At 41.0% G+C, this 25,837-nt stretch overlaps 1 protein-coding gene across 2 annotated transcripts in view; it reads right to left on the bottom strand.

The window, feature by feature from the left end:
- ADK (adenosine kinase) overlaps positions 1-25,837 on the bottom strand; it is a 629,414-nt gene that overhangs the window by 548,887 nt on the left and 54,690 nt on the right. Inside the window, exons 1-2 of one of the 2 annotated variants that reach the window (XM_036735189.1) lie at positions 18,428-18,587; positions 6,617-6,691 (exon numbers count right to left, since the gene is read on the bottom strand). In XM_036735189.1, coding sequence (XP_036591084.1) covers positions 6,617-6,691; positions 18,428-18,441 — 89 coding nt within the window. In that variant the 5' untranslated portion in view covers positions 18,442-18,587. Of the gene's footprint in view, positions 1-6,616; positions 6,692-18,427; positions 18,588-25,837 lie in introns of those variants that run through there. The other variant, XM_036735188.1, reaches the window with a different exon arrangement.

Below are 25,837 nucleotides of genomic sequence, written 5' to 3'. Positions count from 1 at the left end.
ATCAGCACTATGGCAAAAAGCAATGCCAACTCATTCACAGCTAAACCACGTAATTCTCCCATCATCATGGGAATAAAGTTATAGCATGTAATGAGGGATTTAAGGAAGAGAAAGAGTAAACCCTAATGCCAATAGTAATAGAACAGCTGCTATTATGTAGCCTTTTGGATTGTTCAGTGGCTTATAGAAACTCAAGTTTAGATAAATTTTCAGGGTTCAGAAAGGATATAGAACTACATTATAAAGATTTCTCAAAAGTATTCCTAGGAAATCAACCCTTGGAAAGGGAGAAAAGGAATAGTACACTGTATATAACTGTATTCTGTCTTCCTCTAGGGATTGTGTGCAGCTCTGTAGCTAGGCAGGGTACTTCCCCCATGAGCTGCAGGTAAGCCTCCCCAACACAGCCCAGGCTACATTTCTCATTCACCAACTGCTTGAGACTTTCCCCACCACCACCACTTCTGGGCATACTCTAGTTGTAGTCATAACACACTTTATATATGACTAGACCATGTCCTCCTCTAGTCATTCCTGTCTTTGATGATGTCTTTCCCATCATTTCTAGTATGCAAATCATCATTAATAAGATGTTACTGTTACCTACTTATAACCATCATGCAAAAGTATACTGAAATTCTGTTTTTTCTGAGATAATGGTGTTCAATGATTTGCAGCCATATAACATACTAACTGCTCAATACAATTAGCTAAGTTAAAAAGTGATGAAACAATCCACGCTCGCTCATTTTAAACCACTTCTAGTCTTGAACCTTAGAGAAATCATACCTCCCAACTCTCAATTTCCATTTTGACACAACCTTAAAGACTATTTTCCTTCCTAATAAACTTATACCCACGTACATTTTTCATTCACAAGAACAATTAACAACTGGTTATTAATTCATCTATAATTTAATGTCTTAGAAAGCTTGCCTTAAGACACTGAAAAGTTAAGTGACTTGTCTCACAGCTCACTAGTCTCACAGCTAGCATATTATGGAGACAAGACTCAATCCAACATCTCCTTAATTCCAAGGAGGGTCCTTACCATGTTATGCTTCTCCTGTGTTGAAAAATACTAACATTAAATAACGGACATTAAAACTTCTAACCCGAGCAGCTAGGTGGTGCAATGAAAAGAGTAGGGGCCCTGGAGTCAGGAGGACCTGAGTTCAAATCCAGCCTCAGACACTTGACACACTTACTAGCTGTGTGATCTTGGGCAAGTCACTTAACCCCAATGGCCCTGCCTTCCCCCCTCAAAAAAGTTAAAAAAAAAAAAAAACTTCTAACCAATTCCTATGACAAAGTAAGGTAGCACAAACTAACAAAGGTATAGATCTTATCAAAGATTACTCTCTCACATAGTTACACTTAGAAGACTTAGAAAACAATACCATTAAATGAAAGCTTCTGTTTTTAAGGACAGTCTTATTTCTGGCATGACCTCCAAGTACTACCAGTCTCTCAGTTACTCTACTTTTTCTCCACAAAGTATCTGAGTCTTTGCCTTTTGATGGTGGTTTTCCTTGCCCTTTGTCTCACGTGCATTTTTAATTTTGCCAGGCCTTTTTAAAAGAGTTTCCCAATCAGTATCAAAATACACTTAAAATCAGATTCTCCTTTCATCTCTCATTCCTCCCTAGATATTCCTTCTCCTTGCATCCTTGACATGACCCTCCAGAATTAGAGAGCTACTCAAGATTTAAAGCATCTAATGATGCCAATTTCTATATTAAAAAGGGGAGAGGAAGGGGAAAGGGGAGTTAAACAGCAATGTTTATATTTTAAAATAACAACTCGCTCTACGAATAGTGTAATGGAACGGCATATGCTTCTACTTAGGAAATTATTTGCCTGCCTATGAGTGAAATGATCTCATTAGAGAGAATATACTGGTAAGCAATGCCATTCACATCATATAATTAAGTAATTTGGTTCCAGGAAACAATGTATTTCACTTTCCTTAGACCATTAGATGAACTATGGCAATCATTTCTAATCAAATAACCCCAACATAACAAAACTATACCCACCATAGCTAAAAATCATTTAAATTCCAGCTTAGTACAGAATGTACTAGGCAGGTACATTCTGTAACTTCAATTGACTTTCCTAAGTGTACAATCCCTGATTTTCCCCTATTGGATACAGGGAGTCACCAATGTCTAACTACTAGACCAATGCTGGGATGGGTAGTAAAGCCGCTGGAGATTCCTTTAGCAAATCCTGGAAGTTTTTGCCCCAAGAAGACCACAGGTCTATCCCTACAGGCACTTGGTCAGTGCAACCAAAGCACCCTAATACCTTAATTGGTAATATACAACATTTCCAATACAGCTCGGCTACTCTATGATCTATATCATTATTCCTTAACCACTGGGTCAGTAGCAAATAGTCAACTATCTGAAAAACCTGAGTTACATAAAAGTAATAAAACCTTCTTAAAATCTATAAACTTAAGAAAGTGCTCCACTCCCTACAGCCCTTTCTCTCCAACCCACCTGCACCCCCACTCCCACCCCAGCTCATAAATGCCAGTGGTCAGTGGTAGAGAATTAAATATATTTTCTTGTGGTCTAAACCAGTTCTATATGAGTTTTTGCAGAGTAATACTGAGCACAAGCAAAGTGGCTTACAGAAGTTGGGAAGAAGGCTGAAGGAAAAGGTGAATGCCAATCTGCGGATTTTTTTCCCTCGGGCCACCACTTAGCGTTTCACTTTTTCCCTTTACCTCATTTTTCCTTTCTGTGAATGACAGAGAGTCATGGCACTGGTGACCAGATACAGTGACTAGTGGTCAGAAAAGTTAAAGCAAGAGATGGTAGGTAAGTATCTGTATTTACAAAAATCATCGAAGCTCCTTTTCTTTTCCTATTGGGAAAACTGATTAAAAGTTATCCTTCACTATGGCCTACAGAACTGTGTGGTTTTAAACCTGTTTTCAATTTGATTTTAGAATACTAAAAACACTCTATATTTAATCCTCTACTGAACAAAGTTTGGTAGAAGCACCATGAATAGGTGAAATTACACAATTACTATGCCATAAAATGGAATGCCAAAGTGGACCATGTAAGTAATTGATCAGCTGCCAGGCAGGGAAGTATTAAGAAAAAAGACAAAGTAAAACAAAGATAACACCCATTTTTGTTTCCTTTTCCCTGTCAACAATCAACAAAAACTTACATTAACAGGTACAAAAGACTCTGCAGTACCTACCACTCAGCAAAAGAAACAGCTACTGACCTATACTCAACAGTTGCTATTTTCAATCAGCTACTGCTTTGAAGAGTGTATTCCCTTTCTGGTCAGCAATGAGGATTTTCAAGGTGCATGCTGACTTAAACCTTGCAGATCATATTGGGTACCTTCTGATGGTGGGGTTTTGACCAAAGGAAATGGCTGGCTCAGAAATATTGCCAAAGCAGTGGCCTAATTAACAAAAATAAAAGTGGACATTCACAAAATAACGCTGCAACCAAGAAAGTAAAAAGTCTTTTCCACATCCTGAAGGAAAACTTTCCAAATCACTTCACTGCACCTAACCTAACTTAAAAATCATATACGCTCTTACACACAACTTGGGTCTCTTTCAAAGACTTTGGCTCTCATTGAAATCCCCTCATTTTTATTCTTCAAAGTAGTAACTGGTCTTGGCAATCTTCATGGAAACAAAAGAGGATGCTCCACAACAAGCTGCCTTGGATTCTGGAGGCAAATACTCCGTACTCAACGGATCGGCTGCATTGTGGCAATGCTTTCCACTGTGGAACCTGTCCAGCTCTAGGCAACCAACCAACCTCTTAGAATTCAGGATCTCCTTGTTTTCTACCCTCATTAAACAAGTAAATTCCTGCATCTCCCAAATTCTAATAAAGTGACTGGCTAATTTATTTATGTCTACTAGGAACCAAACTAACTTCCTGACAGTTTTGGAAGCGTAAATAACTACCCTAACTCCCCTCTCACTTGGGTGATGTGTAGACAAGGCACACAACTGAAGGGGGGAAAAATCAGTTTAAAAAATCCACGTGTTTCTCAACTTCTGGGTGTTACTAGACTTCATACAATTTAGAATAAAAATTTGATTTTTTTTTTCTTCTTGATCTTGTGACATCTGTGCACAAGGCATTTACTATCAACTTTCCGCAAACAGGAAAGGACGCTTTGTCCAACTTGGTTTTTTTCTCTTCATCAATGTTTATAAATGTCATGTGGTGATTCTTATATGGTGAATACTTAATCATAAGGATAATAGGAACAATAACGATTTTCATTGTAAATAACAGGGTAATGAGCAGAAAAGAGCAAATGGGAATGAAGAAAACGAGGTGATAAGGAAGGGGAAAACAAGGCACTCATTTCTTAGTAACATTCAGTTTCAACTATAAAATGTTAAGGAAATGACTAAGCATAATTAGAATTGGAGCTACTTTAAGAACAGGGTAAGAGCTAGAGGATTTGCTAACGTATGTTTAAAGACCTAGCTTTAACCTAAGTAGGAGTAGGAATATATTAACAAGGAGAAACATTTAAATGAGTTACTTGGCTAAAGAATGAGGCAGGCTAGAACCTGGGGTCAGAAATCAAGAGGCCAGGGATCTAAGCCCAGCTCAGCCTTCCTCCTACTACTTCTCTCCCAGCTCCTCCTCACTGGGCAAGACTAGTAACCGAGCTGTGCTCTGACTTCTTTGATTCAGAAACAAGGAAGCGCATTCAATTCTAGAGTTCTGAGTCTATATTTCATGCTTTTCCTGTTACCGTACAAATGTTTTGCATGTTTTCAAGATGTACTTATTTTGTCAAAAATTATTTGTCATAAACACTGTGCAAGCTCCTAAACATTAAGTACACATCTCTGAATGTTTTATGGATAATAGTTGATCATTTCTTAGCAATATGTTATGGTATTAACCACACAATTCACTTGTCAAGGAGTTCACTAGAGGTCTAATAATAACAACAAATAACATTTTTATGTCACATTAAAATTTACAAAATATTTTAAGGACATTAGCTCATTTGAAGTAAAGTATATGCTGCAAGTATTATTTCCATTTTGGAGATGAGGAAATTTAGGGTCAAAGACATTAAGTGATTTTTCCTGGTTACACAGCTGGTATTAAGAGTTAGAGAAGGGATCCAAATCTGAAGCCTCTAAATCAAGCACGCTATAATTCCACACTATCCTGCTATACATTCCTTAAGACAAGCCAAAAAGCCAGTTAAAGCAGTTCAACTGATAAAAATTGTAAATGTACAGCCAGATCTCGATTAGCGCAAAAAAATGAATTCCCTAAGTAGCAGAATGTATTTGAATTTGCACTATTTGGAGTTATAATTATGTAAAATATGATCATTTGTTCCTCTAGCCCGGTATAAACATGCAGTGCGAATTCTGACAAATCAACCATTTCTTGAGATTCATTTTTCACAGTAATCAGGACTCAGCTGGAGTTTAAAATCAACTATAAAGACATTTTTAAGAATTAAGAAAAAAATGCCTATTCTTCATAGCTAAAGTCCCCAAAGTTTATTTTTTCCCTCCAAATCCTGAAGGGTTAAAGCCTTCCATCTTTAATCAGTTTCTTTTACCCTGCTCCCATTATTCCAATGGCCAAGTTTTGGCCCACAACATCACACCACTGGCATCACCCATTCTCTGCTTTATGGCAGCTTACAATTAAAAACCCTTCAGCTAGCCTTTGGGGATCTGCTGTGCCTCAGACAAAGAAGCCGCTTGGAGCTCCCAACTGTGCCAATACAGAGATGCCGGGCCACCAATCACCGGACTATTATTCTAAGTGACCTTGAAAAAGAACTGGGAGATTTATTTACCAAAAATATCATGTAAGTGGGTATACAAATAAAAATGATATATGTAAAAATTTACAAGTTGATATAAGTTTACTCTTAGCATTAAGAAAGATTTATGCAGAATTAGTCTCTACACACTTCTCTTTGCCCACTTGTTTCCCAAGTGCTTTTTTGCACTTTACCCAAAACTAACAAATTTTCCCCTAGGCCAAATTCTCTATTTTAAACAAAGCTTAGTCAAGTACTACCTAGATAAATTAAGAGAGAGGGAAGGAGGGAGAAAAAAGAAACTCACTAAATTGTTGCTCAACAAATGACATCCAAGTCGGCTGTAGTTTGTTTTGCATTAATTTCCAGAAATATGAAGCAATAACATCAAGGATTATACTGGATACATATTTATTGAAGCAAAAGAAATAAAACAATGGCTAGCCAATATTAGGTAAAATTAGTCAATATAAAACAAACACAAACAAGAAACTCTGACCTGCATTCCATTTCGAGATCATGTTAATACCATAGTTCGTCAGTGGCAGCAACAAATTTGTGGAAAATAATTCATTAAGGAAATCATTCATTTCATTTAGAATAAAATTGTACATAGGCTTTCCATCAGCAAGAAGGAGGACCAAATACTGAGTCACTCTGTCAAACAGCACCAGTGCCACCAGGCCCAGGGCTCATAATCTGCAGGGGGTCTTGGTTGTTTGTATAGCACATTCCATTCTAAATATTGATCACATTCCTCCTCTAGTCCGTTTTCCCCCTCATATACAAAGCTTTTGATACTTACTTATCAAGGAAATTTTTGTCCACAACTGCAGAAATATCAAGAAGAGGATTTCCCATTCCAAAAAGAATATTTTCCCTGAAAAGAAAGCAGTCACAAATTAGAAAATTCTGTAACATAGTTAATCTAACAATAAAACAGTTAAGTGGTTGAAAGTTCTTCAATGTCCCAAGTAGTCATCACTGAAGGTTCAAGGTCAACTTAGAAGAAGGTCTCCTGTGGAGTGCAGTAGGGATCAATGTTTGGCCTAGCGATGCTTTGTATTTTTATCAATTGCTTCAATGCAGTGGTCACTGGGATTCTTATCAAATCTGCCTTTGACACAAAGGAATGGTAAAACTAATACACTGGATGATAGTAAAGATGTGTGAGAAACAGTAAACAAGACCTTGGCTAGACCCAGGAGTTTGGGAAGGGAAGGTAATCCTGGACTGGGATTGTCATGCTCTTGTATTTGAGGCTTTTGCTGCTGTAAAAAGAATTATGGCTTCTCATAGAAAATATTCATCATAAAAAACACATAATACCCCAATTATATGCAATTACAAATAGGAAAGCAACATGGGTATATCAAAGTCATTAATACTTAGCTTTATAATATGCCAGGGGTTCTTAATCTGGGATTTATGGATAGATTTCAGGGAGTCCATAAACTTTGATGGGGGAAAAAGTTGCATCTTTATTTTCATTAAGCTTTGATTTCCCTTATGATCCTACTGTACTTTATGCATTTAAAAACATGATCCTCAGAAGGGGTCCATAAGCTTCACCAGATTGCCAAAAGGGTCATTGACACACAAGAGGCTGAGAAACCCTGAGACATATTATATCATCGAATCACATAATTTCAGACTTGGAAGAGATATTAGTAGCCATCTGTTCCAAGCTACCCAAAAAAGAATTCCTACAACCACATAACTAAATGATTATCCAACCTTTCCTTGAAGACAAGAAGGGGAATTACTCCCTTCCCGCATTCCATTTCTGAACAGTTCTGGGTGTGAGGGTTTTTCTTGAAATCTAGCCTAAATTTTGCTCTTTCCAACTTCTACTCAATGCACCTGGTTCCACCCTAAAGAGCCAAACAGCACAAATGTAATCACACTCCAACATGACAGCCCTTCAAATGCTGGAAGATAGTCCACCCTGAGTCTTTTCTTCTCCCATCTTTAGCCAAGAAAAATACCTAGATCCTTTCACAAGCCTTCACCTATTATGAATTCAAAGCCCTTCACCCTTCTAGTGGTCCTAAAATGGACACTCCCAGAGTGTCAGTATCTGTCCTAAACTGTTTAGGATACCTAGAACTGAATATAATATGCCAGTTATTGTCTGATCAGGCCAGAGCTCAGTGAATAATTATTCTTTTTTTCCCCTATAAACTACACCTCTTTTACTGAAATTCAAAGAAGCTAGTAGTTTCTTGATCTAACATATCACACTCACAATGAACCCACTTCAGTCACCTAGGTCTTCAAGCCACTTACTTCTACCTTGCATTTGTGAAGATCACTTTAACTCAAGTTTCAGACTTTAAGTCAATGATTTTTAAAACTCTTGCTATCCCAATCATGACTTTCTAAAACTGTTTCTAGAACCCCTGAAAACATACTGGACAGAAAATAAATCAAAGCAAGTGGCCCAGAATTGTCCAATGACACGAGGAAAACTGATTTAAGAATAAAAATTATCTGTGCATAATGCCAATATGTGAATTACGAGTGAGCTGTATGAATACAAAGTTTACCAACAATCTCATAAACACAAATGCAAGTGTCACAATTTTTTAAAAATTTCTGAGTACTGTGCCAATAAATATTAAATTCCTACAACCTGCTACTCCTATACAAAGAAGAAAGAGATAAATCAGTCAACAACCATTTATTTATTGAGCACTTACTCACTACACACCAGGCACCACACTAAGCATTGATGGTACCGAGAAAGTCAAAAACATAGTCCTTGCCCTCAAAAAGCTCAAATACTAAAGGAGGAAACATGCGAAAAATTGTACACAAGCAATTTCAAATGAAAGGCACTAGCAGTGGAAGTTTGACCAGGAAAAGACTCCTACAGAAAGAAGGATCTGAAAAACAAAAACCATCTGTAATGAAAATGAAGTCTTTAACCCCAAAATAACTTTAAAAATCAACTGGATTGTAATACACACATTATCTCCCTTGGACTTTTACATTCTAGTTTAAGAAATAACAGGATTTGGGAGGTAAATATAAAGATCATCTATTTCAACCCACACATTTTATAGATAAGCAAACTGTGGTCCAATGAGGTTAAGGACTGGCCCAAAGTCACAGAGGCCATAACTAAGTGGTAGATAGGGAACTTATATTCAAGGCCCCAGGTACTCAATTCCAAACTCAGTGTTCCTCCACCATACCACATAAGTTTGGTGTCTAGCTGTCATTAAGATGCAATGAGATACATGAGAACAAGTTTAAAATTTCATTGATGAAACTAAACTTATCTTGCATTTACAAACTAAGCATTAACTAGTAATATACCATATTTCCCCTACTAATAGGGGAAAGAGGTCTAAAAACTGGGTGCGTCTTATACAGTGGTTGTAGTTTTTTTTTTTACTTGCATTTCTTGATTTTTCACGCTTATTGTCTTTGCACTCATTGTTTCAAATTTGTTACTGGTATATTAGGATATATTTTGCCACATTCTGCTCAGAAATTCAAGTATTCAAGTTAAAAGTGATCCAGTTTGCAAAAGTGAATGGAAATTGTGCTGCTGAATGTTAAGTTTGGTCCTCCTCCAACAAAGAAAACAATCCAAGACTGGCTACAGGAAGAAGAAACCCTACTGAAAACGCCACAACAGAAGAAGGCCATGAGAGGCAAGTCAGCAAAATGGCCTGATTTAGAGAGGGAACTGAAAATATGGCTTGAAGAGCAAAGGGCAATTGGAATTCCTTCATTCACAAAGATGGTTCAGCATGAGGCAAGAAGAACTGCAGGCGACAAAGAAGTTACTGATTTCAGAGGACACAACAGATACTTCAGGTTCATGAAACGGAATGGACTAAGCATGCGTACACACACCAGACTTGCCCAAAAGATGCCTGAAAGCTATGAGCAGAAGGTCCTTGAATTCCACCGTATTATTGTATGAATTTTATGATGAATAAAATGAGTTCAATAACTTCATGTAATACATTTTTTTTTCAAATTCCGGGCCCCAAAATTAAGGTGCGTCTTATACATAGGGAAATGCAGTAACCATTTAAAAACATTCCTTAATCAATCTCCTTAATCAAATGATTTTAGCTATGGAAAATTAATGACCTTTGTAAGTCATTAAAAGTATTAAGTCAATTTAAGTGTTCATTTTGTCAAAAGAAAATAAGGTTCAATCAAAATTTATAGGTGCCCAAAATATTATTTTCAGCAACACACATTATTTTCCATTTATGGAAATCCAAATACATTCAAAAAGATAACCAGGCAATTTATAAAACATTTCACAACAGTGTTCTTTTAAGCAGCAATCTCCCTCCCTTCAAAAGACTCAATTTTTCAATAAAAGGTGAATGGGGTGTATAATTCAATTCTGACTACAACAAAAATCCCTGAACAAAAAAGATTTCTAAGCTTAGTCAAAAGCCTACTGATTTGGACAATCCTTTGTCAATCCAAGTAGAGGTCAAATCCTAGGACAACAGTGTACCTTTGAAAATGTAAAAGACTGAATTATCCTTAGATGAGCCACTAAGGCAGTAACAACTTTAATCTTTTGCAGGCATCCAACACAGTACTCAATGAACTAGTAGGCACTTAAGGACATGTAAATTAATTCTCCTAGTTGCACTAGCCAATCCCTAATCTTCCCATAGCAAAACAATCTTCTCTAACTATCACTCCCTCATGTGCATAGTCTTTCCCCCTATCAGAAAGCTGCTTCAAAGTAGGAACTGTGTTCATTTTATATTTGTAGTTCCAGAGTTTAGCATAAGGCCTGGCACATAGCAAGAGCTAAATAAAAGCTATTCATTTATTCATTCACTAATAAATGTTCCTGGGTTTTATGTACCAAGTTTTGGAGAGGGTTTCATACATAAAGTGTCCCAAAAGTCTTAGTGCTCTTAAAGTTTACTTTTGGGACACCCTATATATGAACTTGGCTTGCATTAGGGCTCCCTCCCCAAAATAAGCTGTAATTTTTAAACTCCAGATTTAAAGCTTTCCTGACCAAGGTTTTATATATTTCTGTTGAAAGGTCTCATCTAGACCAGTACACCAATTCTGTGATAAGCATGATATTCCAAAGGACTTAAGAATAATTTTACTTAAATGTAGCAGAAGAGCAAACATGGATATAACTCATGAGATTTGGAGTTCTAGAAGAGACTTCCTCAGCAATGACCTATTTGTAAATGTAAGTATTAGCAGCTAAATAACAGCATGATAATCCTACGAAAGATTGCTAGATTTAGAACTTTATGGCAGTCCAGAAATATTTTTAAAAATCAGTGCACACTAAAACCTAATTTGCTTCACTTTTCAGACATATATTATAAAAAGTAGTGGTACGATGTGGTGTAATGATGATGATGCGGTTTGGGGTTTCTTTCAAAGACTTCTTCTCCTTTTAGGGATCCAGGTCCCATCGCCCCATCATTCATGAGTCAGGAAAACCCAGGTTCAAATCCAACCCCTGACCCTTACCAGGTGTATGACCTTGGAGAAGCAAGTCACTCACCGCTCTGTGCTTCAGTTCCCTCACTTGTAAAAGGGCATCCCAACATGTCTGTGACTGCTGTGACAGAGGTCTCATTAAAGAACTGTCCTAACATAGCTTGAAAGTCCCAAACTTCAAAAGTCTGCCTATCATAAGAACATCTGCCTATCTATTTCAGCTAGAGAGAAAGTTTCTAGGCTCAGGAGTCAAAGGACTTGGCTTTGAATCCTGCTCAGACACTTACAATGTAATCATGGTCAAATCACTTAGCCTCTTTAAATTCAATTTTCTCATCTGAAAAATAGAGGTAATACCACCCGTAGATCCTACTTCTCAGGGTTTCAGGAAGGCTCAAAAGATAATCAACATAAAGCACTTTGCAAATGTTAAAGATTATAAATGCTAGTTGTTTGTTCATTCATTATTCAGTCTTAATATTCCAATTTCCCGATGTTTTAATTCCCCATCATCATGGATTGGTCAAAACTTAAAAGCCTCAAGAGCTATGAGAAACATATTCCAGTCAATAGCACCACACCCATCTACCCAAAGAGACCTTGCAAATTAGGCCTAAGATGCAGATGTGGCCAGGACCCAAGAACTCTGACTAACTGTAAAGTCTAGTCTGGTCTTAACCACATCTTCCATCATGGAGAGCATACAAAGTAGAATCAAGTGAAGGTTAGAGTCCATACCAGACAGAACCCTAATCACAGTGGGACATTTGTGGAAAGTGTCCCTTTTGGAGATGCCTTGACCACAGCTGGGAGTCTATCCCCACCCAGTTCCTTCCAAAGTGGTAAGACTGACGCTAATTAGTGGTCTGAAGATTCAATGGTATTCCGTGGAGCATTTTTGAAACAGCCCATACTCTGCTTCCTCAGACATCTGCCAAGGACCCAATGCTGGTGTTGAATCAGTAGAAGAGAAAGGGAGGAAGACAGATTTGTTTCCTCTCAAATTCCAGCATAACCACCAACTTACTGGTTGACCTGTTAATCAACATCAGTGTAAGTCATCAAGGCTTAACGACCAATTCATACTCTTGCTGAATGGCCTGATGTTAATTGACAGCTAAACCAGGGTACGGGTGGGAAAAAAAGGAAAGGGACAGGGATTCATCTAGCTCTACTTTTTAATAAGCCCCACAAAATTCCTGCATAAGGTCTTGGGTCTGGAATATCTGAGATCAAAGATTACTTTTGGTCCTGCCCTACCACATAACTAAATGGAGCACCAGGGCCACACCTGATCAAAGGAAATATTTCCAGTTTCCATGGCCCTCACGATCATAAAGTCACACTAGACTACAAGATGGAGTTGGAATAGCAAAGAAACATTCAGAGTCCTTTTGTGCACAGATGATTCTCTCATTGTCTGACTCTGCCTAGCCAAACGATAACAGCTTCAATTCCATGAACAGTTGTTTGCTAGGATTCCTAAAGACACTGGTGGGATATGGTATACATTAAAGAAAGGGATGAAACAGTGATTCTTGAAAGATAATTAATTATGAAGTTTGTGATTTTAGACTTTCCTCCAGCAACTATCATATGAAGTAGAATACATTCTCTCTCTCACACACATATACACACACACGCACGCACGCACACACACACAAACAAAAATTAAAAATTCTAAGTCAAATCCATTTTAAGTGAGAGAATTTTTTTTAAATAGGGAATGTTGATGACACAGCAGAAATAATATTGTTTTTAGTTAGAGGACTTGGTTCAACCCCCATCTACCAGTTACTACCCATGTGTTCTCAAACTAGACTGTGCTTCCCCAACCTGATTTTTAGAACAAGGGGGCTGAACTAGATGACCTCTAAAGGTGTAAATCTATGACATTTTGAACTACGATCAGCATTTGGAAATTCATAAGGATAGAAGTCTGGTATGTTATCAAGAACGTCAGACAAGGTGAATATAGGTTCATACTTGTCTCTAGGCATCAACTTGCTTTATCCATAAAGTAGAATTGCCTCCACATTAGGGAATTGTGGCATGACTCCAAGAGCTATCCAATCAACCAATTAGTGGGTAGGAAGAGGGTTTGAAACCTACCCTTCAGCGGGATTTGTCTCCAACACAGCCATACCACCCCCTTCGTCCATTATCAAGCCAACACTATCCGACTTGGCCCCCTTCACCAGCTGTGCACACTTTCAATTTCATGCCCTTGGGAAAATCCTCTCTAGCCCAGAGTATTCCCCACCCATGCCCACCCCCCACCTCAGACCCCAGAGTGGCTGCAGCAGACAACTTTCAGCTGGCTCAATGCCCCCTGGCTGGTCCTTTTGCTCTGGACCAGGAGATGAGGGAGTCTACACCTTCTCATTTTGTGTGTGCAGAGTTGAGTTGCACAGGATGAGCAGGCCTGAATGGCTTGTAATGTGATGTGTACAGCACAATTCCTTACATTTTCTTCCCCCAACCCCACTCACTCCTCTTCTGAATTTACCTATTCCTGTCCAGGGCACCACCATCCAGGCTCATAACCTTGGTGCAATGCTCAACTTCTCCCTCACTCCACACATCCCATCAGTGGCATCGCCAACATTTCTGCTTCCACAGCACCTCTCAATCTGTCACATTCTCGCTAATCACACAGACACCAATTCAACTCAGGCCTTCATCATCTATTGACTAGACTATTAAATTAATTGATCTCCCTGACTCAAGTTTCTCCCTCCTCTAATCCATCTCCACCCAGATGCCCAAAAAGATTTTCCTAAAGCTCAGGTCTAACTATGTCACTCCCCCACTCACTGAACTGCAGAGGCTCCCAAATGTCTCTAAGATCAAGTATTAATTCACCTCTATCTCATCCTTCTTTTATTTTTTAAAGTATACACATATTGGAGCATTCACTCAAAAAAAATTTATTGATAAGGGCTTTGTTGTTGTTTATTGTTTAGTCATTTTCAGTTGTGTCTGACTCTTCGTGACTCCTTTTTGGGGTTTTCTTCACAAAGATACTAGATTCTTCAGCTCATTTTACAGATGAGGAAACTGAGGCAAAGAAGGTTAAGTGACTTGACCAGGGTTACACAGCTAGGAAGTATCTGACGCTGGATTTGAACTCAGGTCTTCCTGATTCTAGGCCCAGCACTATATCCACTGTGCTACCTAGCTGCCCCATTGACAAGAATATGCAATCAAAAAGGTTTAATGACCACTATTGCAGAGAACTGAGGAGAGAGGAAGAACATGAACTGGACTACATCCATTGGTTCAACAAGCATGTATTAAGCACCTGCTATACAATAGATCAAGAATGGGGAACCTGCAGCCTCAAGGCCACATGTGCTCTTTAGGTCCTCGGGTGCAGCCCTTTGACTGAGTCCAAGTTTTACAGAACAAATCCTTTTATTAAGGGAATCTGTTCTGTGAAGTTTGAATTCAGTCAAAGGGCCACACTTGAGGACCTAGAGGGCCACATGTGGCCTCGAGGCCGCAGGCTCCCCACCCCTGTGCTGGACACTGTGCTGGGTGATGGAAAGTTCAAAGACAAAATGAAACAGTCTCTGCCCTCAAAGAGCTTATGTGCTATATGAGAGAAAGCAACACGTACAACTATATGTAACATGAATAAACGATCCCTAATTTTTCAGCTCCAAAGTTCTAGCTATGATTCTGTTATTTCTATTTATTACATCTTTCTCTAAATGCTTAGATACTTTCATTGAACCACAATCCTTTAAAACAGTAAGGGAAAAGGATATATCAACTCAGCAGAATAACATCTGTATTGGGCTGTATTTCATCAGCACAAAATACTATGAGATAGGGAAGAGGATTATTATCCCCATTTTACAGATAAGAAAACTGAGGCTCAGAGACTTGCCTATAAAACAAAACTAGAAATGGTAGAATACAGACAAAAATCCCACCAAGTGATCCTTCTGCTGATACAATGCTGCCTCAAATTGGAAAACTGAGGAAAGGTCTTTTAAAAAAAAAAAGAGCTCCACCTCTCCCATCTACACTGCTGGTGTTCACTCCATACAAGGAGTACGTACATTATTGTAGTTACAAATCACTGGTTTTTTTAATGCTAATTTTTTTAAGGAAAATGCTCTGAAAAAAATGTACTTCTCACATGTAAGGAAATGCTCTGAAATTCAATCCTTACTGTGAAATGTGACATTTTATGACATGATCAAGATACAGTTCCTAAAACAGTTATCAAAGAGTGCTTGCTCAGCCATTAGAAATTTCTCATCACTTCTTCCTTCCCAGGCAACAGGTGCTGTGGAGGACTGCAAAAGCGGGGAGTGGGGGGATAGAGGGGGCATATATTTATTACGCTGTGTTCATTTGAATATAGGCTAATCTTTTCCAAACATGGTTTATAAAATTTAAGTGCAGCCTATAATTACACTTTGCGTATGTCAATTGGCTTAATGTGCGTTCATGCTCCCATACCAGGAAGGAAGGTTAAGAAGCCATCATTGGATCTGCTGTGGAACTGGACTTTAAATGCATCTATGGAAAAGACTGTCTTCTGAATATCTTTGGAGACTTAACAAAATGAGCTTTTCCAATGCCATGGCCGGAAGTTACGATTACACAGAGTAAATAGCATTGGATTTACAATCAGGGGCCCAAGTTCAAATCTCAGCTCTCTTATCTCTATGCCTTGGCTTTGGTTTCTTCACCAATAAAATGAGGTGGTTGATCTTTGAGAGTCTCATCCAGCTTAAAATCTATAATTATGATCTATGGACCCTAAGCTAAAATTCAGACTATCACTGTAGGGTAATCATATGTAAAAATGAAACAACTAAAACTGGAGGAATAAAAACTTTAAACACTGAAGCTTTCACAATAAGTAGAAAGAAAGCTCCTCAAGGGGTGGGCTGTTTCTCAGCATGTCCCTAAATTCCTCCTAAAACTGCCCCTCCTCCTAACTTCCCCATTTCTTCGAAGGGCTCTACCACCCTGCCGGTCACCCAGGTTCACTGCTCTGGATTGACCCTCCATTGCTTGCTCTCTCCCCACTCAAGTCTTCAAGTCTTGTCAGTTGTCCCCACAATATCTCTATCATTTACTTGGCTTGTCTAGTACTTTGCTCTCTCCCCCTCTTACCACCACACCAAATTCATGGCCACATCCTCATCACCCAAAGCCTGAATAGCAACCCAGCTGTTCTTCCTGCTTCCTCTTCCTCAGCTCAACGATTCATTCTCCACACAGATGCCAATAATATTCTGAAATACTGACCAACCGCATCATTTCCCTACTCAAGAAGCTTCAGTGGTTCCCTATTGCCCCTAAGATAAAAATGCAAACACACAGGACGTAGCTTTAGAGCTGGAAGGGCCTTTGAGGTCATCTAGACCAACCCCCTCATTTCATAAACGAGGGAACTGAGACTCAGAAAGGTTAAGTGATCTGCCCAGGGTCCTAACTCCATCAATCATACCAATGTGCCTCTAAAAGAACAGCAGCAACACGACAAAGCAACTCCTCTATCTGATATCTGAAGCACTTGACAGTCTAGCTGGAGCCTAACTTGACAGATTTACTTCACAATCTACCCCTTCATGAAATCCAGCCCAGCCAAACCAGCTTACATGCGATTCTCAGTACCTCCTACCTCTGTGTATTCACATAGACTGTCCCCCCAAACTGGAATGCCTCGCCCCCTGGCATCTGGCTCCTTAGAATCCCTGAGCTCAGGTGCCACCTTCTATTCAGTCATTCCTGATCTTCCCACTTGTTGGTGCCCTCCTCCCAAAAATCACTTTGTATGGTCTTGGGGGCCGCAGGTGTTTAATTTTGTCTTTGTATCCTCACTGTGACAGCACAACGCTTTAGACACAGTAGATGCTTTAATGTTTGTTGAATGGTACAAGTCAAACAGGGTAGTTCTCAACTTTTAAATAAGCCTTTAGAAAACAGCAACCACCCACACAGAAAGCACATTCTATCAGATTCTTAAACAGAAAAGGCCTTCAACCTGTTTATACAAGGACAGGTGGCTTTGTGACTAGAGCACATAAGAAAGAGCTAAGATTCTACCACCACCCCTCCACCTCCAACCATGTACACACACTCAGGCAGGTTTACCTACCAGCTGAACTGAATTCCCTCTTTAAGAACCAACTTTTAACCTCTAACCACCTATAAACTGAACCTTGTCCCACTGGCTAACTGGCAAGAGATCACCACGTTAGCCTAAATTCTATTTATTCCCAGCTCTCCTCTCTCCCCCATAAATAGCTGAATTCACAGCTTCAGTGACTGGAAGTGGGCTGGGAGTGGGAGGGAAACTCACCTACTGTTAAGAGACAGCAGGAGTCAACCCCAGCGTGGAGTAACATGTTTTGAACCATAGGAGCCAAGCCTTATCCGTCCCCATTATGTAAACGTACGCTAAGTTCATAATCATCCTCTCAATGCTTCTATTTTGTGCTCCGCAGAAGCAATCAGATGAAGAGGGAAAAGGGAGGAAGGCGGATCTGTTCCTTCCAACATCTGTCTGCCAGAGAGAGACTGACAGACAGCCATTCATTCACGCACGGCACCAGTGGCAAGGGCACCGTTCAAGAGTGATTAGAGCAGGCTTCGAGGGCAGCTTAGGCAAGTTGCGTAACTTCTCTAAGCCTCAGTTTCTCCTCTCTGCAGAATGAGGCGGATGGACTAGATACCTTGCAGCCCCATCCTTCTCGGACTTCTGAGAGTGGCAGGGGAGAAATTCTGGGTCTGAATGGGGCGATGCCCGCGGGAGCTGGGGCGGACCCCGAACATGCCCCCTCCATCCTTTGCATCCATTCTCTGGCTTCCCCACGACCTCCCCCCCGCTCCCCGCTCTTGGTTCCTAGACGCCCCGCTAAAAAGGGGGTGCGACGAGTGGGGACGGACACGCCGGGGGCACTAGGTCAGGGCAGGGGCTCCCGCCTCGCACTACCAACTTCGCCCGGACAGACGGACGGGCTGACTGCCCCTCGCGAAGTTTGTCCCTGCACCCAAACACGTGGGCTCGTGGCCCCGGCGCCCCCCGCGGCTGCCCCAGGCCGGGCGGGGGTGGGGGACGCGATCGTAGCCGCCCCCTGCGAGAAGCGCCCCCCGAGGGCTGCCCGACGACCCAGCGACCTACCTGACGGACTGCATGGCTGCCCCTCGGCCCCCAGCGCCGCAGCGCCCCGCCGCGGCCGGCCCGCTGCTCCCGGCTCCCGCCCGCGCTGCCGCGTCCTCAGGCACTCTCGGCCGAGCGCTTGTCCCCAGCCCACCGACGCGCACACACACACGCTCACACACACACTGGCGCTCACACACGCTCGCGCCCGCCCGCCGCCCGGCCAGCCCCCGTCGAGCCCAGCCCCGCGCGCTGATTGGCTGCGGCTGCAGGGGGCGGTCCCGCGGCTGTCAGGGAGGGGAAGAGGGGACTAGCAGGGGTGGGGAACCTGCGGCCCCGAGGACACGTGTGGCCTTCTAGCTCCTTGTGTGCCGCTTTTTGACAGAGTCCAAGTTTTACAAAACAAATCTTTTTATTAAAGGGATTTGTTCTGTGAAGTTTGGATTCGGTCAAAAGGCCGCGGTGGAGGCCCTAGAGGGCCACATGTGGGCTCGAGGCCGCAAATTCCCCACCCCTGGACTAGCGCAACTACCCAGCTCCAGGAGTCCGCGAGCCCGGGCTGGCCGCCGAGCCAACCGAGGGCTGCCGCCCGCGGACGAGCCGGTGGCTAGCACGAGCAGCAGCCATCTTGGAAGCTGGCAAGAGCTTGCCCTCCTACCCCCAACCTCTCGGAGCCCCTAGCACGGAGGGCCTGAGGTGTGTGCCCTTCTCAAAGATGGCCGCCCCATTGGGCAGCGGCCTCGCCGGTCACGTGGCCTCGTCCTACACCTGCAAGCGCACCTCGCTCCAGCAGGACCCGGGAAGGGTGGGGACAGGGAGCCGGCGTGGGGCGCCAGCCTCCTGCCAGGGGCTCCTCCAACCCCGGGGCGGGGCATGGGGGGCAAAAACCAACTTCAGAAAGTTAATCTGCGGGCCAGCAGGCAGCTGAAGGAGAAGACTTGGGCGCTGGGCACTGACCCCACTTAGAACATCCTGACTCCCCGAATCTTCCATCAGTCACGATTTATTAAGCGCCTGCTGTATACCCGGCACTGTGCTAGTCACTAGGGATAGTTGTACAAAGAAACATTCAGAAAGTATGTAGAAGCCAAGTTCCCTATTTTATAGATGAGGGCACTGAGATAAGGAGGAGTTAAGTGACTTGCCATGGGTCACACGGCCAATTACTGTTCAAGGCAGGACCTGACCTCACCGGGTGCAGCACTATTCATTGCACCACCTGATGCCTGCCCTCGGGTATGGCCTATTCAAGTCACTTAATTCAATTAGACAAATATTTCCCCAGCATCTACCATCTGCCTGACCCTAAAGGAGGAAGGGCAAAGCCAAAAAAAAAATTAGGCAATCATTCCCTGCCCTCTAGAAGTTTATGCTCTATGGAGGGCAGGGAGAACCATATGTACACAGCTGGTTCAAAATACGAAATGCTTATAAAGTACAATGTAATTTTCCAGGGGAAGAGCTAACAACTTGGATGGGGTTTAGAGGAGTGAGACTTCTGAATGCCAGCCCCCTTCAGAGGTGGCAAAGCAGAACTGAGGAGAGAATTCTAGGCATAAGGAACGAAATGTTTAACTTGCCTAAAATGAGAAAGTCTGAATTTCCTTTTAATTTCCAAAAAAGCTACTCCTAGACTACCAAGGAATTGTAACTCAATGCTCATGTCTCGCAAACTGCAAATAGCGGTCTGGTTAGAGCCGTCTTAGGCTGTTCGTACCCCGTGGTTCACTGTTAACCAACCATTTAAAGCATCCATTTTACATTATATTCCAACATTCTAAATTTCCTCAGAAAATGCTGCTTTGGACACAGTTATTTACCTTTCTTCTGGAAAATATTGTCGACCTGAAAGTTTGGTTAAAGGAGGCAAACAAGCTAGGTGATAGAAATTTTACATTACTTATTCATTTAAAGCTTAAAGCTAGGGGATACATACATGTATGAAACCAGACAAAAATCTGACTGCCCGAACAGAAGAATGCGAAGGTTTAAATACATTTTTAGAACAGTCACAACTCAGCATGTCTGTATTACTTAATTTTATGATCTCCATGTATGTTTGTTTAACCATGATACAAGAAAGGATTTTCTAAATTGAATAGGTAGTAAATACAAGATAAGAGAGTTGACAAGGGTGAATTAAAACTACAAGCCAGCGTTTCTGTTTAATTTACCATTAGCATTGACATAACATAGAATATGGCCGTAAAAGAAGAAGTCACATTATTAAAGATAATGTCTCGGGTTAAGGGGCTCATCCTTAATGGCCAGAGGAAAGAATGTTCTTAAGTCAGCCCAATCTGGCCTTGTTGACATAGGAAGGGGTATTCTCTGAGTAAACTCAGAGAACAAAGAAGCTTAGGTCCAGGCTTTTCTTCTAGTGAGTATTAGTTCAGGCTCTGACCCTTACTTAAGTTACTAAATGGATATTAAATGATTATCAATATGTACCCAGAATGAAGTCATGGGCAGGGGGAAGGGGAGGAATCCACTGAGCTAGACTTGCTGGGCATGGTGTACACTTGAGAACGATGTCCTCAAACAGAATAAGCCAGTTGTTTCCTCTGAACTAAGGCACAAGAACTGAAGAACTACCAAATAGCAGTTTAAAGCAGAGGTGCCAAGTAATTCAGTTAAGCTCCCAACTTAAGTCTGAGTGATATTAAAGTAGGATCCACATTAATAAAAATGTATTGACTTAATAATCCTTGGGAACCATTTTTAAAGTGTTAATTTTTAATATGATCAGGCCTGATTTTAAAAAAAAAACCCAGTCTATAGAAAATACTATTTCACTTACCAAAAGACTAACAAAGTTGACCCCAAGAAAAATGGAGCAAGCATTTGGGCTGACATTGCACATGTTCCAACATTCCCCACAGCGATTTAAGATATTTTAACAGCTAATTATAGAACTGAAGAATCACAGTGTACAAAGGGCTACAAGGCCCAGCCAGGGTGTACCCCTAGAATTTGGAAATAAGGTCAGGAAAATGTTATTCTTAGAAAATTTTCCCTTGACCCTGTCCCCTTCTCCAGCTACAATTTCATCTCCTCCCAGTCATTGCTAAACTAAAAACAGTTATCTAAAGTCTTGCTTCCATTTTTCTCCCTATCCACGTTCCACAGCCCACTAAATTGTGGCTACTCTGCTGAAACTACTCCCTCAAGGATAAACAATGACCTTATCTTAAAGAACTGAACCAGTGACCTCTTCTCAGATCTCATCCACTTTGACCTTGCAGAGAGAAAAACACTGGATTTGGAATCGGAAGATCCTGCCTTTGTTGCTACACGTGTGACCTTGGGCTTCTATGGGTCTCTTCTTTCCCAGCTATAAAATGAAAAGATTAGACTATGATCCCTTCAGGTATCGCCCCTCTTTCTTGATACCTTCTTATCCTCTGGCCTCCATGATCACTTCTCTCTTTTTTTGTTGGGTTCAACTGTCCTTATTCATTCAATAAGCATTTCTTAAAGACAATGGTTCTACTAGCTTACTAAGTGTGGGTATCTTCCAAGACTTCCAAATCCACTTTGTGCTCACGTTCACTCTCTTGACCATGTCACCCACTCTGGTAATTTTGATATCCCAGTACTGGCACATAGTAGGAGTTTAAGAAATACTTATTGGTTAATTAATTTATGTAGCCCCAATCTTCCCCTCTGAACTTCTGATATTTTAATTCAACTCAAGAAACACTAAGCAATAGCTGTTTGGGGAAAAACAAAAATTCATCAGATGACCTCTGCCTTCAAGGAGTTTATATTCTATAAGTATTTGGCATACACCGAATTATAATTTTTAAAATACTTGATAGTGCACTGTTGTTCAGTCATATCTGACTTTTGATGATCCCATGGACCATACTGCCCATGAGGTTTCCTTGGCAAAGACACTGGAGTGATTTGCCATTTCCATCTCCAGTGATTTAAGGCAAACAGAGGGTAAGTGAGTTGCCCAATGTCACACAGCTAGTAAATGTCTGAGGCCACATGTGAACTCAAGTCTTCCTGACTCCCCGCCCATTGAGCCATCTAGCTACCTCTTAACAGTGCATGAGAGAGATGCAAAACAAAGGGCTAGGTGAGGGAAGAGGTTATTATCTAGTGGGGTGATTAGATAGTATTGAACATTTACCATATGCCTGGCATTGTGCCAAGAATTCAGGATACAGATACAAATAAGCAAGATAGGTCTCTCTTTTTAAGGAGTTTCCACTGGAATCCCAGAACCATAGGTGGGAACTGAAAGATGGCAACTGGAGGAGGAGCAAGGGGGAGCATTTAAAATTGGAGACCAGGCATAAGACTACTGGAGTTCAGGATAATTCCAAGGGAAGAGTCCTTGGGGGGGAGGAGGGGATGATGGCTGGAGTGAAGGAGATTAAGGAAGATTTCCTTCGTGAAGGAGGGACCATTGGATTGGACCTCAAAAGAAAGTTAAAAAGTCAACAAGTAAAGAAAAAAGAAGCCATGCAAGCTGTAGGATACCTCCTGAACAAATTATGGGGGATACTTTGGCTGGAGCCTACAGTATGTGGAGAAGGCTGATGTGATAGAAAGACTAGAAGGGTAGACCGGTGCCATATGAAAGGGAACCTTGAATGCTAAGTAAGAGAATTTCAACTTTATTGCAAGAGCAAAGAGGGACCACTGAAGATTTTTGTGGAGAGAAGAGACATAACCAGATTTCTGTAAAATCTTCATCTGGCAGAGATATGAAAGCTAGGTAGGAGAAGGGAGTCTATGGCAATAATCCAAGCAAATGGTAATGAGCCAGCAGTGGCTCAGAGAGGAGAGGCCAGGTGCAAGAGAAATTCTGAAGAGAGAAATGAAGGCATTTGTTAACTGATTCACTATCAGAAGCTAAAAAGGGAAAAGAGGCAAAGATAACAAAGGATATAGAAAAGAAGCATAAAGAGGAAAAATACGTATGGGGTATTTCTGACACTTAGGAAGGAAAGAAGAGGTCTTCAGCACAACTGAATGCTCGCACCATTAAGATTCATGTGGACAGGGACCAATGCACAAAGGGAGCTCTTCAATTTGTGTTTGGGTAGATTCAGGGACTTTGAGAAAATAGGAAGGATTTAGCTGAACTTTACATGGTGGAGGAGAGAGTGGGTGGTGGAAAAGTAGAGGTATCAAGTAAAGCTAGCTTCTTCAGTCTGGTGGTAAAGGGGAGAAGAAAGATGGAGCATTAGCTAGTTAGGGTAGGAAGGTGAAAGGAAGGCCTTTTAAAGGTCAGGGAGACCTGAGCATGTTTGTAAAAAGATGGGAAGAAGCCTGAGAAGAGTGAAAGATTAAAGATGCATGTGAGGGGTTGACTGATGGAAGCAAGATGAATGCAGGATGGAGGAGAAAAGAAGATCAAAGAAATAGCAAGATTAACCTTTTCTAAGAAAAGGTAGTTCTGTGAACAAGGGAAAGGGATGAGGGATAGACATTCAGAGATCTCTATTCAGAAAGCCTTAGTCTTCTTAATAAAGTCTAAGACTGCAACTGTGAAGTTGCAGTGATAGTGAGAGGGGGGTCTTGAGGACAGAAGAGATAGTCTGTAAGAGCTGTTTGTGACTTGTTAAGAGGAGTACCAAGCAGCAGTAATAAAGTAATAAAGGCCCAAAGGTTCCGGTAAGAACCATAAATTCACTGACAGCAAAATTAATTCTGTTTGTAACTTTTTCTAAGAACATTAGCACGGATAGGAGAAACAAAAGAACAAATGCACCATTATTACAATGACATCAATGAAAAACCACTAAAAGGAAACTGAACTCTGAGTAATGGAAAAGCTAATTAAGGGCATGGAGAAGAGATAAGGAACAATTTCTCTCTTACCAGTCAGTCAGTAAACATTTGTTAAGTGTCTACTATGTGCCAGAAACTGTGCTAAGCACTGAAAATACAAAAAGATGCAAAAGATGATCCCTGACCTCAAGGAACTCACAATAAAATGGGGTTCGAGACAATAAGCCAAACAAATATGTAAAAACAAGCTATACACAAGATAAATAGGAAGAATTAAGAGGAATTAGAGAAGACTTCCTGTAGAAAATAGGATTTTAGTTAGGACTTAAAGGACTCCAGGGAAGTTAGTAGTCAGAGTGGAGGAGGGAAAGCATTTTGGGCAGAGGGAACAGCTAGAGAAAACACCCGGAGCCAAGAGGTGGTATACATTGTTTGGGTACCAGCCAGGAGGCCTGTCACTGATAGTGTCACTGAACAGAAGAGTGTCAGGCAGTAAAGTGTGAGACTGGACCAGATAGGCAGACCCACCAGCAGGCTATTGTAGTAATCAAGGCATGAGGTGAAGAGGGTCTGCACTAGAGGGGTGACAGTGTCAGAGGAAAGAAGGGGGGATATTTGGGAGATATTGCAAAGGGGAAATCACTGGGCCTGGGCAACAGATTGGGAGGCAGGGGTGACAGGGAGAAGTCCAGGATGACTCCTGGGTTGTGAGCCTGAGGAAATGGAAGGATGGTGATGCCCTCACCATAGAGATGCAGGGAGCTAGCTGCACAGAAAATAAACAAGGCTTAGGTATGAGGTATTTTTGCTCCAGTGCTTTTCTTTGTCAAGGGGAAGGATGTGAAACGACCAATATAAAGTTAAAAAAAATTATTAAAATGTTTTGTTTTGTTTTAAGGATGGTACAGGTGATACAAATACGAAACATACAGAGAAGCATTCCAAGATTTAAATGAAATGATAAAAAGAGAAATAGACAAAATCAGGAAAAGGAAATGTACGATGACTATGACAATGAACAACAACAAAGCCACAGAATTATAATGACTAAACCTGGCCTCCCCCAAAATAAACAAGAGACCATGCCTCTTTCCTTTCTTTGCAGAGGTGAGAGACTTATTTTAGACATTGTACACACTCAGGTACAGCTGATGTCTTGATTAATTTCACTGAATTGCTTTCTCTTTGTCTCTCTTTTAATCTTTAATATGAGGGGATGGTTCTCTGGATGGAAGAAGGATGTCTGGAAATGGAAGGGATATTAAAACACCTATCTATCTATATGTATATAAATACACATACATATATATTAAATATATATACAGAGGCAGGAGATTCAAATGCTGACTTCAGGGTACAGCAAGTAGGTTAGTTTGGCTGGAAAGTAAAGTTCACAAACGGGAATGATGTGAAATAATGAGCTTGAAAAGCAGGTTTAGTGAAAATAAGAGAGGTCAAAAACCAGACAGTTGTGGTCAACCAGCAGAATTTCCAAGTCAAGGTTCCTACAGGTGGTTTAGTTACGAAGTGTGACCATGCCAGTGAGCAGCTGAAGTAAGGGAGAGAACGTCACTGGAACCATTCATAATCTAGTTCCAAAATGAGCCTCATTTTTTACATTATTCCTGTTTACATACCCTGCACACCAAACTTTGTTTCCTACATGCTGTTCCCCTACTT

The sequence above is a fragment of the Trichosurus vulpecula genome, chromosome 8 (assembly GCF_011100635.1).
Source record: "Trichosurus vulpecula isolate mTriVul1 chromosome 8, mTriVul1.pri, whole genome shotgun sequence".
Lineage (NCBI taxonomy): Eukaryota > Metazoa > Chordata > Mammalia > Diprotodontia > Phalangeridae > Trichosurus > Trichosurus vulpecula.
This window is presented reverse-complemented; position numbering and strand designations above follow the sequence as displayed.